Below are 12,653 nucleotides of genomic sequence, written 5' to 3' on the forward strand. Positions count from 1 at the left end.
GACAAAAAATATGACTTCATTTATAGATTCCATTTATTAAAGAAGCACTGACATTGATCAGTTTTTCCAATATTTTTTACTTTATATTATGGTAACTTAATAAAAAATATATATATATCGATTTCCAAACACTCATGGCTCCATTGATAATGAATGTATTAACACAAGTTGTGAATGAAATACTTCATTTACACATTACAAGTTCTTGCTTTTTTGTCTCTTTTTGAATGTACACATGATTGGACATATAACATTCCTTATTACAACCATGATTATGTACATAAAATAATACAAATAGAAATACGATAATACAAATACAAAAATACATAACATTATGTAATAAAACAAAATAAAAAACGGTTTCTAACACCTCAAACATTGGTTCAACTTCAGTGAATGTTCAAGTCTTGGGCCTCTGGGCTTGGCATCGAATGTCCAACAGGTGCACATTAAATATGCAGTCATAAGACATCCCCTGTCTCTGGCTTGGCTTGAAGGACGGCCCCCGTGACACTGACCGCACTGTTCTCTTTCACAGCCGCCCAGCTTTTTAGTGGCTTAACAGGAAACTGCGGGATGCTGAAAACATGATCGTGTGAATTGCATTGTGGAGAATTTGGGTTTTCCAAACGGGTCGCCGCATCTGAGAGCAGTGGCGCTTCATTACTCGTCAAGGTTTAAAGTGACTTTCTGTCTCTCCACCCCACTGAGATCAGCAGGTGTCCATGGTGGGCCTGGTGATCTCACTTGAACTTCTGGTTCGTTTTGTTGAAGATGCGTTTTCCAAAGGCTGTAGGAAAGAGAGCAATTGGTTCGTGCATGAGTGAGAGTTGAGTATGTACAGTATCAAAACCTCACCTGAGTCCTCTTCCTGGTGCATTTGAAGAAGTCCTCCATGTGAGTCTGCTTGCTGGGTCCTGCTGCTCTGGCCTTCTCCCTCTCCTTCCGCCTGAACTCTCGCACCTCCCGGAATCTTTCCATCCGATTCCTCACTCTGTCCTCCCTGGAAGCACACAGCCATGAATCATGGCGACCTAAGCCTTAACAAGGGGGAGAATTATAGCGGCGAATATTTACTTGAAATATTTGGTGCGACACAGGAACTGAACCAGAGCTTCCTCGTCAGGTTCGCTCCAGGTTAACTCAGGAGGTTCCGTTTCTGGAAGACCCAAAAATAAATCCCTCGCCTCCTTGTACTTCCAAAACTCTGGAACAGGATGAGTCTGAAAGGAAGAGTTAAGACAGAAGAGCTCGGAAAAATAGGTCGCAGGTCTCAGCTGGGGGAGAAGAACGCAGAGGTATCGCACCTGCTGGTTGATGTGCAGCACTATATTCTCTATAGTGCGGTGCTTCTGGATCAGAGTCAGAGCGCGTTTAGGACCAAAGCCAGTGATCTTCTCACAGTAGTCACAACCCAGCAAGATACACAGGTCAACAAACTGGTGGGACAAAACCATAGGAGCCAACATCAAAACAAAGCGTTTTGGGGGAAAAATAAGGGAAGAGAAGCAGATACGAACTTCTTCATGAGTGATTTGAAGCTTCTCTAACAGCTTTGCCAGCGAGTATTCAACGATTTCTCTGAAAATATAAGAAGAGCGAAACATCAAACATGAGTTCTGTGAACAAGTTTTACTGCAGTTTTAAATGTTTTTTTCACAAGGCGCTAGAGACAAACATGAACAGTTGAACTTTCACCCGAATTTATTGGCGTTAAACTGACGAATCAGAACCGCAGCTCCGAACGGCAGCGTGTCCATGTCCTCTGAAGCCACACCGTGCACCAGGCCCTTCTTCACCAGCCACGCACAGAGTGCCTCAGCGTCCCCTGGAGCCTGCCAACACATGACCCATTCTTTTAAGCATGCGGTCGGTGCGCCGACTGCAGAATTCAACACACCTGAACCACAGGGACCCCGAGGAGCTTCAGGAGGTTCTGGCAGTCTTGGATATGGGATGATTCTGCATGAGGCCAATTCATATATGAGACAAAAGATGAAAAACATGAGCGTCTGAACCCAATTCAAAAGTAGCTTTGAATAGCTAAAAATAAGACATATTCACAAGTTAAGTATATATAATATATTTCATTACACATCTAATATTTGCAATGTACATTAGATTGAAATGAACAAAATATGATACAATAAAGCCATTATATCAGTTCAAATTGGAAAACAAATCACAGCCCGTGAATAATGCTGCAATGTTTTAAAACACAAATGCAACTTATAACCAGTAAGATAAAGAATTTGCCTGCAGAACAAACCAAAACAGTCAAAAATGACATGTTACTTCTCACCTGTGCTCGAGAGTTTGGGAGAACCCCAGCCTGCATTCTTGGCTCTTTTCTCAAGCTAAAAAACAACAACTTCAATGAGGATGTTTTACAACATTTGTGAAAAGACTTTTTCGTCCTTGAAAATGTCTTGCTCAGAGCTATTGGATAGAAGTGTCACCATTACGGTCATCGTGACCTGCGAGGGACCTCAGCGAACGTCCGGTGTTTACAGTGAGGCTGAAGTGTGACTTACAGTCAAGCGCTTCTCTTCCGGAGGCTTTCCGTCAAACACAAAGACAGGCTTGATGTCATGTTCCAGGAAGCCAATTGTGCGGTAGAAGAGACCCATCAAGGGACTTGAGTGAAGAAGAAACAGATTAACTGACAGCTTTTTTAATGTAAATGTACAGCTTCATGAAAATTTCAACTCATGCTGAAGATAATTTGATAATACTCCATTGGCTCACTTCAGTGTGGAGGGAATTGCAGCACGGAACTGGTGTAGAACAATGGACGTATCCAGGGCGATGGCTTTTCCTGAGAAACGACACATGATGGTTATTGTCCACATGTGACTCATCCACTCTTCATTTGTGGCTTGAAAGTTTGATGATTTCCTCCCACATTCCAGCAGAGAGAGGGTGGTAATCCCTGTCCTGACCAGGGTGCCCACTGCCTGTCGCCCCAGGTAGCCGGGACGGCAACCAAATAGCACATCAACAGCAGACAATGAAATAATTACATTGATAATAAACGTATAAACTTTCCAGTATTTAATATTTATTAATAAAAATCCACACTAATAGTTCAAAAGAGATGAGTTTGACAGTGGATCAGGGTTTGTAACTTTCCCAGATTTAAGGGTCTTTAATTCATCTGCAAAATATGTTTTATTTGTCGCAAAACAACCATTTCACGTTGGTTGTTCATATATATATATATATATATATATATATATATATATATATATATATATATATATATATTTATATATATATATATATATATTCACATTTATTCCGGTAAAATTGCTGGTGATGTGTCACAATGACTCAAAGTAAATGCACCTAGTCTCAGTGCTTCGTATTTATTGACATCACTCCAACGCTAGCGCGTGGCTACGTTAGCCAGATGCTAATAACAACCGATGCACACACAGGTCGGTTGAAGAAGAATCGTCTTTAAAACGACGACACACACCTGAATAGTCACTGATATCTTTGTGCGAAAGCGCCTCAGGAACGTCAGATCGGATCAACTCGGCGAGTTTAGTTATTCCCATTGTGATGATTTCTCCGAAGTTTGCTTCCGGGTTGGTGACGTAACGCGCACTGGTCGATGTTCTCACGACATTTCACTTGTTTGGATTATATGGCCTGAATAACGATAATTACTAAACTGCAGAAAAATATTAACGTGCATTTTCATTTGGTTTCATCTCATTAAAGCAATTTTAAAAGTATGTAATCAACCAAGTGTTCAACCTTTAGTTTGAAAAAATGTCACCTTCTGTTATTAAAAAACGAGTACAACACCAAATGCATGTAACATACACATTTATTAAAAGAATATTTACAAACGATTACAAAAATAATAAAATAATGAAGTCCTGGTGAAAGCAATAGGTGCCAAAGAAAATAGTTATTATATTTTTTCTCTCATAAATTGATTTCATCTGAATATAAATATGACACACAATTGCACATTGAAAAAGACGTGGAATTGGAATGTGGAACTATGAAATGGAAAGGAAGTCACAATAATTTCGCACTTTGCACAAACGTTTTCAGTAAACACGCTTAATCAGAAATGTAACATTGCCAATAAATTTTTTCTAATTTATAATTTACATTGGAATAATACATCGAAGTTTGGTCCCACTTTGACAATCCTGCTGTCACATTTCATTCATGGATTTTGAGTCACCTGAATACAGCAGTTGTAAACACAAAGAGTCCGAAATAGAATCATGTTACACAAAAAAAAAAAAAAAATTTAACTATATTAGAAGCTTGAATGGTAAAAGTATTTTTAGAGGCTGAATGTATAATGGGACACCCACAACAATGTGCAGTGAAGGTTTTGAGCCTTCACCTCTGTTGTTAAGTGCAAGAATGCACATCATTTATCAAACCATTATTGAAGCTTACTTTAATATTTTATATATTATTATATATTTTATAAGTAATTCCATTACTCCGATGCACAGATAAACTGAGGAAAAGTTTGCTTAACACCACACCCACCGCCCTCATAGCTCAACACACCAGGTAAATCAAAAACAGAGACAATCCTTTGAGAGGGAGCTTCACCATCTTGTGAGAACGTGCCAGGTATGTATGTGTAACAAAGGTAGCACTGAGGATCATGCTGAAGAAACTCCTAAAAGTACTATTTAAATACTTAGTATTGCACCTTCCACAGGGACGACAGTGCCTTTCCATAAACTCCCATGTTAACGGCGGAACCAGACCCAGGTGTTGATCAGCCAGAAGGCGACAGTTGCAGAGTAGAGGATGACCTCTCTCCTCGAGCGCTCCTTGTTCTCCTCCTCCAGCAACTGCAGGCGGCGATTCAGCTTCACAATCTGAAGAGACACAATTGAGAATGAGGAGATTTGAGAAAAATATATCCTTGGTTTATTTAAACTGATAAAATAATCTGTTTGAACGAGCATAAATTTTAACACAAAAATATTCTCAGATGATATTAGATGAAACATTTTTGTAAGACTCCCACAGCATTTCGTGACATAGTGAATACAGCTGTTATCGTTTGAGTCCATCATCCCAACATTTGAATGCTGTTTTTCCAGTCCATCATGAACGAAAAAAAAGATGTTTCGCTTTAACTTGCGGCATCCGGAACAAAATAGAGAAGCGGTTGAATCAGATCTGCAGTAGTAAAGACAAGGAGAGATTTACCTGCCGCCGGAGTGAAGAGGCGTCCACTAAGCCAGATTCATCTGGGTTTATTTCCATTGCCAAGTCTAAATGTGACCTGTGACAAAAAGAGCAATGCTCAGAAAAACAGCTGACAGAGGCACTTTGGTGGCTTCAGATTGTGAAACACCTCCACCAATGGCATCTTTATTTTATTTTTAAAAGCACAAAAACAGCATTCTGTTGCTCTAAATATCCTGATCCATCCATGTAAACGGAAGAAAGACAAGGGCATCTTGTATGTCGTCCGTAAATGAAACTGAAAGTCAACAAACCAACCTTTAAACATATTACTACGCCTTTCATACCTCATAAGGGAGCGAACACACACGTAAATACTTTCATTTCCTCACTCATATCCAAATCCAGATTGATTCATAAACTGTTATTATCACTATGTCTATTTTGGAGGTCGTCTTTTGCTGATGAAGCTTTTCTTTTCCTATCATTTGACACCATGAAGCTCAAGAACTAAAAAGTATCTTTTGTTGGGGGTATTTTGTTTGGTAAATACATGTAAACAGCAGCTGGCTGAGTTAAAAGTACTGATATATATTAAGAGGTGACACCGAAAATTATAGGAATTCTGATACCATTATAGTCAAATTTCAAAATACCTGCGATGGCCGTCATCTAGGATGTCAAGGACCTGCTGGTATGCACGGCGTGTAGTCGACTGGACATAAGCCAGGAACCCAGCAGCTGTGAACAGGTTGATGTTCACGTCCTCAGGAGAGCAAAGAGGAGGACACAGACGGACGGGGGGTGCAGACGGAGACGGGGTAACACTGCTGAAGAAATGTACAGGTAAGCTAAATAAATACAGAAATTAGAAGATTGAGAAGAGGTTTGTTGGATCCTCACCTTATGTCTCCTTTGTTTCCCTGGCGACCAGAAATATATTCACTGGCACTTCGTTCCCTTCGAGTCCGAAAGTTTGCCTGTGAATATTAACACACGGTAGGTGTGTAGAATTCAAATTAACAGAGAGAAATATGAATCTTTAAATGGAGACGACAATGTGAGTATGGCAAACTCACTGTTTGGCTGCGGTTATTGTGTGCATTAGCAGTTTGCTCTGTTTCAAGGGAATCCAGAGGCTGTTCTGTGAGTGTCAGGATGCGCGGTGGAGCCTTCATGTCCAGGATGTCAATCGGAGGGACAGACTGAATAAGGTCCAAGTCTCTGGGTCGTGAGAATCGAGGGTCTGCATCGTCCTCTGTGTAGAAAACGGCTTTAGTCAGCGGTGCTTTTTTACACGAATGACTCACATGCGGGATCAAAGATCTACTTCTTTATCATCAAAGCCAAAGCGATGAACTCACCCGCCACGACAATTCGCTCAGGCACCTGCATCAAGGCGGGCACCAGGTGTTGCGGTGGCATGGAGCCTTGTTGGTTTTCGGGGGCCACCTTGAGCGTCTCTGGGATCCGCATGCGCTGACTGATACCCTCAGTGTACTCCAGCTCATAGTGGATTCGGTTGATTTCAGCAACCTCTGCTGAGGGAGGTGTGAAGTTTGGCCCACTCATTCAGCCTGCAGACAAACGGGGCATTAAATTACAAGACAGCATGACAGCAAAAATAAAAACATGACACAGTCACACTGATGCATTATATTTATGGATCACAAGCTGGGAAATTACAGACATATGACCATGAAAACCACGTTATTTACTTGAATGAGTATTTTCAACAACAAATCAAATGACTATATATATCTTAGAAATATCTTCCAGTCGTAATTATCAAATGTAGCATGTTTAATAACTTGATGCATAATCCATCATTTCCAAATGTTCTATCAACGTTCTGAGTTACCGGAACGAACCACCCATATATGACTAGCAGTGGGATGAATAAGCATTTGACCCCAACGCCTTCGTATATATTCGAAGTCATGTGTTAGCCGTTCAAATAAATATCCTTGCATGTTATTTTGCTTACCTATGTGTTCTTTCAAAGCCAAAACGAAACGATTTCAATGGGCGTTCAAGCTAATAATGGTAGCCTGTGACGTTACAGAGTCTCGAATTACATAACACAAGACACGAGGAGTTGCTGCTGTCACACTGGACCTCAATGTCAAACAGAAATTGGAATTAAAAGAAATGTATTTTGATATAAATGCTCTCCGTTTCAGATGTATGAATGAAAACGACGTTTCCGCCGAGCTAGCTTTCGCTATCTTCTTCTCTTCTTGCTAGCTTTAAGATGCTGACAACCTTGAGAGAGTATTGTGAATTATGCAGGAGAAAGAACGGCTTAACTCACCAGATTCAAAGTGTCATGGATAGAAATTAGAAAAGGTGTCTGGTCTGAATATATAAACAACAACAACGAGCCGGTGGGAAAAAACAGCGAGATCGAGCCACCAAATGAAACTATCGAATAGTAGCTTGGTTCTACTTCACCATTTCAGCCCGACGGGGCGGAGACAGCAACAGCTCCTTCAGAGGAAGCGGAGTTGCAGAATAGGACAAACAGCATTTCACAACAAGCGCACCAAATTCTTATTATGAATTTATCACTGTGCGGTGCAGCAAATATTTAAAGTTCGAGATATTTCACAACCAAAGTACAATGGTGAGATTAAAAAAAAATCTATGTAGTGTTGCGCTGGTTTATCGAGTATTGCATTAGTCTTGATCAACCAGGTTTAGATAAATATTGTTCAGTAATTTGCGGCGTTATTTCATATTTAAATAACCACCAACATAGATTTAATCTCAGTGGTGGTTATCAGTAGGTTGAGCTTCCTCTTAAGGGCAAGAGGACTGAGATGTTCATGAACTACTTGAAGACAAAAGGTACCTGAGATCGACATGACTTACTTCAGATGTTTAATAACTAGTTAACAATAATTATTCCGGCAGTTACTTTAATGCCTTATTTGTTGGTGCCAACATAATGATTACCCTTTTTATTCAGTGTTTTTAAACACTGTTTAGCTCACAATGCAGGAAATTAGACCGCTTTAATTAATTTCATTTATACTCAACTGTTAATAAATAAATAAATAATAATAATGAATAAATAGATACATATTTTTCTCTTAGAAAGAATACAGTGGCTTGACTTCAACTATAGAGAAGGAGAGTTTGAATTTCCTAAGGGGCCACATTATCGACTGTAACAAGTGACTCATAAAAGTGTGTGTTTGATTAAACACAATTTTAGAAATACGTATAGATCAATTTATTCATCCATTTAAATGGTCAACATATTTGAAAAGAACGATGAGTAAAATATCTACAAATAATTTAATGAAAATATTTTAAAGAAATAGTCACAAAATATCACTTGTTAAAAGAATATACTGATATATTCAGTGTTAATAATATTATTTAATTATTGTGGGGTGAATCAAATCTTAATTATTAGACTTATTCATATTTTTAAAAAAGGCAAAACCTGATCATTCTAATATTTTGAGACGTGAGATATATTAAATACGTTTGTCGGAAATTTCTATCCTGTAATCTATTTAAATATAAACATTTAAAAAAAATAATAAAGAAATAATATAGCTTTTAAAAAACTATGTAAAGAAAAATTGCTGTTGCTTTAGAAAAGTAATGTCGCGCTGGTACACATGTCCCACAATTCCAGCGTCCGCCACACCATCGCGCATGCGCACACCTCCCTGGCCATTATTTTGTCCTCAGCGCTGGAACAACAGGCTGAGCGTTTCTGAAAATGAATTAAATATTAAACCGCGGAAGGAGGATTCTCTTTTTGTGCGCCACCTCAGGCATACATGGAGCCTCTGGGTCAGTAGCTCGCTGTCTCGCCGGGCTGTGCGGTCCTCCTGTGGAGTTGGAGGCCGAGAACTGCGCGAAGTGACAGCCCCGTTAAAGCCAGCAGCTCGGCTGTTTATCTTGTTGGCTTAGCCGCCTAGCTCGCTTCCTAGACAGCAGAAGGAGAAACAGGGCGAGGAGCGGAGCGGTTCCTCGAAGCGCTGGTCTGCGCGAGGATGGCACATCTACGAGACATGCAAAACCAGGTAATACGGCATTATTTCAAAGTGTCACTTTCCCTCTTGTGTCAAGTAAAGCGGCTGTCATGACCAGGTGGGTGTGGGACCCTGGTTTCTGATGTTCTCACCATGTTCTAGTCTGTCACGGAACCGCTCTCAGTACACGGAGTGGTCTGCTCATTTTGTCCAACAAGATCTGGAAGTGGATCTGGATCAGGTCTAGATAAAGTCACGAAGATTGTTTTGGATGAAGTTGATATGTACTATTGTGTTGTCAGTGTCATGTCGCTTTGACCTTATAGTACATAATATGGTTGTTATTACTTATAATTGATGTCAACTGAATAATATTGACCCATCAGAATCTTATCATACAGTTTTACAGCGGCACCACCCTTAGCAAGATTGTAATTACTCCATAAAACAGCACTGATGTGCGACGCATGCTCTGTAAACACACTGCATCTTTTATCCTTCACCAGAACACCAGGCTGGACCCCGAGGAGTACTTCACCAAGCAGGAGCGCATCGGCAAAGGCTCGTTCGGAGAAGTTTACAAAGGCATCAACAACCGCACCAAGGAAGTGGTGGCCATCAAAATAATCGACCTGGAGGAGGCGGAGGATGAGATCGAAGACATTCAACAGGAGATCACAGTTCTGAGCCAGTGTGATAGTCCTTTTGTCACCAAGTATTATGGCTCTTACCTGAAGGTGAGACTGGGGAAATGTTTGGATCAAAGGATCATCACTTCTAAAATCGATGTTGTCGCAGGGAACCAAGCTGTGGATTATCATGGAGTATTTAGGAGGCGGTTCTGCTCTTGACCTCGTAAGACTTTAAGATTTTGAAAAAAAATCCTTTGATCTGTCCTTGGTGTAGGACCCTTTTTAACCGCCTCCAATCTTTCTTCCAGCTGCGTCCTGGGCCTCTTGAAGAGACTTACATTGCAACTATACTGAGGGAAATACTAAAAGGGCTGGAATATCTGCACTCGGAGAGAAAGATTCATAGAGATATCAAAGGTACTTTGGGATGCCTTTTCGGACTTTTGAGATGTTCTACGCATCTGCATGTGTCATTTATTCATTCCATTAAGAATGTGGTCTTATTTTTTTGTCATTTCTTGATGTAACTTTTGAAATATTTCTCTTTCTTTCAGCTGCTAACGTGCTCTTGTCGGAGCAGGGTGACGTGAAGCTGGCGGACTTTGGTGTCGCAGGTCAGCTGACGGACACTCAGATCAAGAGGAACACGTTCGTTGGAACGCCATTCTGGATGGCACCGGAAGTTATTAAACAGTCCGCGTACGACTTCAAGGTATGTATTTGGATTGGTTCCTCACTTGTGTATTTATTTGGCAAGTGCTTCAGGAAGCATCAGATGCACCTCCATCACCTGTTGCATTTCTTTCACTTTGCTTTTTCTTATAGCTGTGCTCTTTCTTGATGTGGTTTCATGTCATAGAGCGTTCAGGTTTCTGCACAGTTTGGAGAAATGCATCACAAGATGGGTGACAGAAACCACTGTTTAAAAAAAGCTTGAATACAGGAGAAAAAAAATGTGGTTTTTCTTCATTTCCCTCATCTTAAGTGTATGTTCCAAGAGTCTTTACTGACAAATGTGGAGCTGAAAGGAGTGTTGATGTTTCACACGCACACTTTTAAGCAAACTACTAATGTGTTGTAAACCTGTGTTCTGTCCACAAAGGCGGATATTTGGTCTCTTGGCATCACTGCCATCGAACTGGCGAAAGGTGAACCTCCGAACTCTGACTTGCACCCGATGAGGGTCCTTTTCCTCATCCCCAAAAACACACCACCCACCCTGGAAGGTCCTTACAGCAAGCCCTTTAAAGAGTTTGTGGAAGCTTGTCTAAATAAAGACCCTAGATTTGTAAGTACACTTTTGTGGATGTTTGTTTTCGTTCCTGAAAATAGCACTATTGCGCTGCCTCAATGTTTAATAGGACTGTTGTGGCAGTTAAAGTACACTTTTTTTTTTCTTCGTCATTATGATTTAGGAAAAATACTAGCAAAATATTACACTACATTCATGCTACTCGTGATTATATATATTATTATTATTATATATACACACTATTTTACCTGCAGAGGCCGACAGCCAAGGAACTTCTAAAACACAAGTTCATCACACGTTACACCAAGAAGACAGCGTATTTGATGGAGCTTATTGACCGGTACCGCCGCTGGAAATCCGAGGGCCATGGAGAGGAGTCCAGCTCTGATGACTCGGACATGTAAGAGGATTCTTTTGACCGGCCTAACTGCTGATATCTTGATTTAATTTAGTTTTTTTTTTTCTTTTTTCGTTTCTCTCATCCAGGGATGCCGATGGGGACATGGATCCATGTCCCATGTGGACCTTCCCCACAGTCAGACCCACGTCACTCAACAAGCTACAGAAGGGCTACACGCACTCAGAATCTGAGGTAAAGAAAATCATTCGAACGTCACAGTATCTATTTCTGCGAGTATCATTTCTCTTTTTATGTTCAAGTATATTGAATAAATAACTGGATTTACAGTCTCTAGCCGGAAAAAAAGATCACATCAAACCGTATTCTTTGGTTCTTACACTCTTATCTATTGTGACCAAATTGAAGTGACATGCCTTCAAGTGAGTTTTAGCCACTCTGTGACTCAGTTTCTGAATCCTTTCTCCCTTCAGTCTGTAGATTCAGTGAAGAGACAACCCAAGTCCCAATGCTTGTCTGCACTGGTGACGCCCATCTTCAGAGAGGTAAGTAATGCCTTCACTGTCCGATTATCCAGATTAGAACAGAGTTGAGCGGTGCCGGTGCCAATCCCAGCCGGGACTTACAGCTCACCACTGGGCTCCTTCAGACAGCCTCTTAGATTAGCCTGCACACAGACGGCGACAAATGGTTCAGTGGAAATGTTAAACTGAGATGGTTCACTTCTACCAGTTGAAGGAGAAGAGGCGAGCAGGCGGAGGTAGTGTCGGAGCCATCGAAGAGCTGGAGAACGCCTTCAACCTGGCGGAGGAGTCGTGTCCAGGCATCTCCGACCGCCTTGTTACGCACATGATGGAGAGAGTCTGCAGGTGATGTGGACTCCAACTCTCCTAACAGTCCAGTTTGAATTCATCACAACGGTTTGATCTTTCCCTCCAGGTTTTCTTTAAACGGTAACACCACGCCATCTTCACGGTGAAGCACCTGCTGGATGGACCTCTCAGACCCCACTCCCCCGTCCTCATTTTGTGTCTCCGAAACCCGACGGAACTCGCTCTCCTCCCGACAGAGACCTTTTAATTAGTTATAATTAAATATTTTTACAGTTTTACTTTCAAGAGCGGAGAGTATTTAAAGCCATGAAAATTTAGCACGTTCTCTCAGATCGAAGAAAAAAAAATAAAAAAATGGAATAATATCTTTTGTCTGACCCTTGTTTGATTAGTCCCTCA

The 12,653-nt window shown here is 40.8% G+C and overlaps 3 protein-coding genes across 5 annotated transcripts; 1 reads left to right on the forward strand and 2 right to left on the reverse strand.

Annotated features, from left to right (window-relative positions):
• Positions 1-37: 37 nt before the first annotated feature.
• Positions 38-3,602, reverse strand: zgc:110269 (probable flap endonuclease 1 homolog). Its single transcript, XM_053882468.1, has 11 exons — positions 3,482-3,602; positions 2,749-2,818; positions 2,535-2,637; positions 2,303-2,357; positions 1,901-1,962; positions 1,699-1,835; positions 1,521-1,581; positions 1,308-1,439; positions 1,078-1,223; positions 859-1,003; positions 38-790 (listed from the first exon to the last, which is right to left on the reverse strand). Exons 1-11 carry the CDS (start codon positions 3,561-3,563, stop codon positions 713-715), a joined length of 1,071 nt encoding a protein of 356 aa, XP_053738443.1. The 5' UTR covers positions 3,564-3,602; the 3' UTR covers positions 38-712.
• Positions 3,603-3,820: 218 nt separating this feature from the next.
• On the reverse strand, positions 3,821-7,659 carry LOC128769130 (mitochondrial fission factor homolog A-like). Of its 3 annotated transcripts, none has more exons than XM_053882471.1 (7): positions 7,499-7,659; positions 6,549-6,761; positions 6,264-6,442; positions 6,088-6,164; positions 5,841-6,011; positions 5,206-5,281; positions 3,821-4,868 (listed from the first exon to the last, which is right to left on the reverse strand). In XM_053882471.1, exons 2-7 carry the CDS (start codon positions 6,754-6,756, stop codon positions 4,737-4,739), a joined length of 843 nt encoding a protein of 280 aa, XP_053738446.1. In that variant the 5' UTR covers positions 6,757-6,761; positions 7,499-7,659; the 3' UTR covers positions 3,821-4,736. The 3 variants fall into 3 exon arrangements, with proteins under 3 accessions (XP_053738446.1, XP_053738444.1, XP_053738445.1); XM_053882469.1 differs by having other exon boundaries at positions 5,841-6,014; XM_053882470.1 differs by lacking the exon at positions 7,499-7,659 and adding an exon at positions 7,172-7,410 and having other exon boundaries at positions 5,841-6,014.
• Positions 7,660-8,847: 1,188 nt separating this feature from the next.
• On the forward strand, positions 8,848-12,623 carry stk25b (serine/threonine kinase 25b). Its single transcript, XM_053882463.1, has 11 exons — positions 8,848-9,230; positions 9,686-9,916; positions 9,978-10,034; positions 10,120-10,228; positions 10,366-10,523; positions 10,914-11,099; positions 11,318-11,463; positions 11,550-11,655; positions 11,895-11,966; positions 12,154-12,290; positions 12,361-12,623. Exons 1-11 carry the CDS (start codon positions 9,201-9,203, stop codon positions 12,398-12,400), a joined length of 1,272 nt encoding a protein of 423 aa, XP_053738438.1. The 5' UTR covers positions 8,848-9,200; the 3' UTR covers positions 12,401-12,623.
• Positions 12,624-12,653: the final 30 nt, after the last annotated feature.

This window comes from Synchiropus splendidus, chromosome 13 (genome assembly GCF_027744825.2).
Source record: "Synchiropus splendidus isolate RoL2022-P1 chromosome 13, RoL_Sspl_1.0, whole genome shotgun sequence".
In the NCBI taxonomy this organism is placed as follows: domain Eukaryota; kingdom Metazoa; phylum Chordata; class Actinopteri; order Syngnathiformes; family Callionymidae; genus Synchiropus; species Synchiropus splendidus.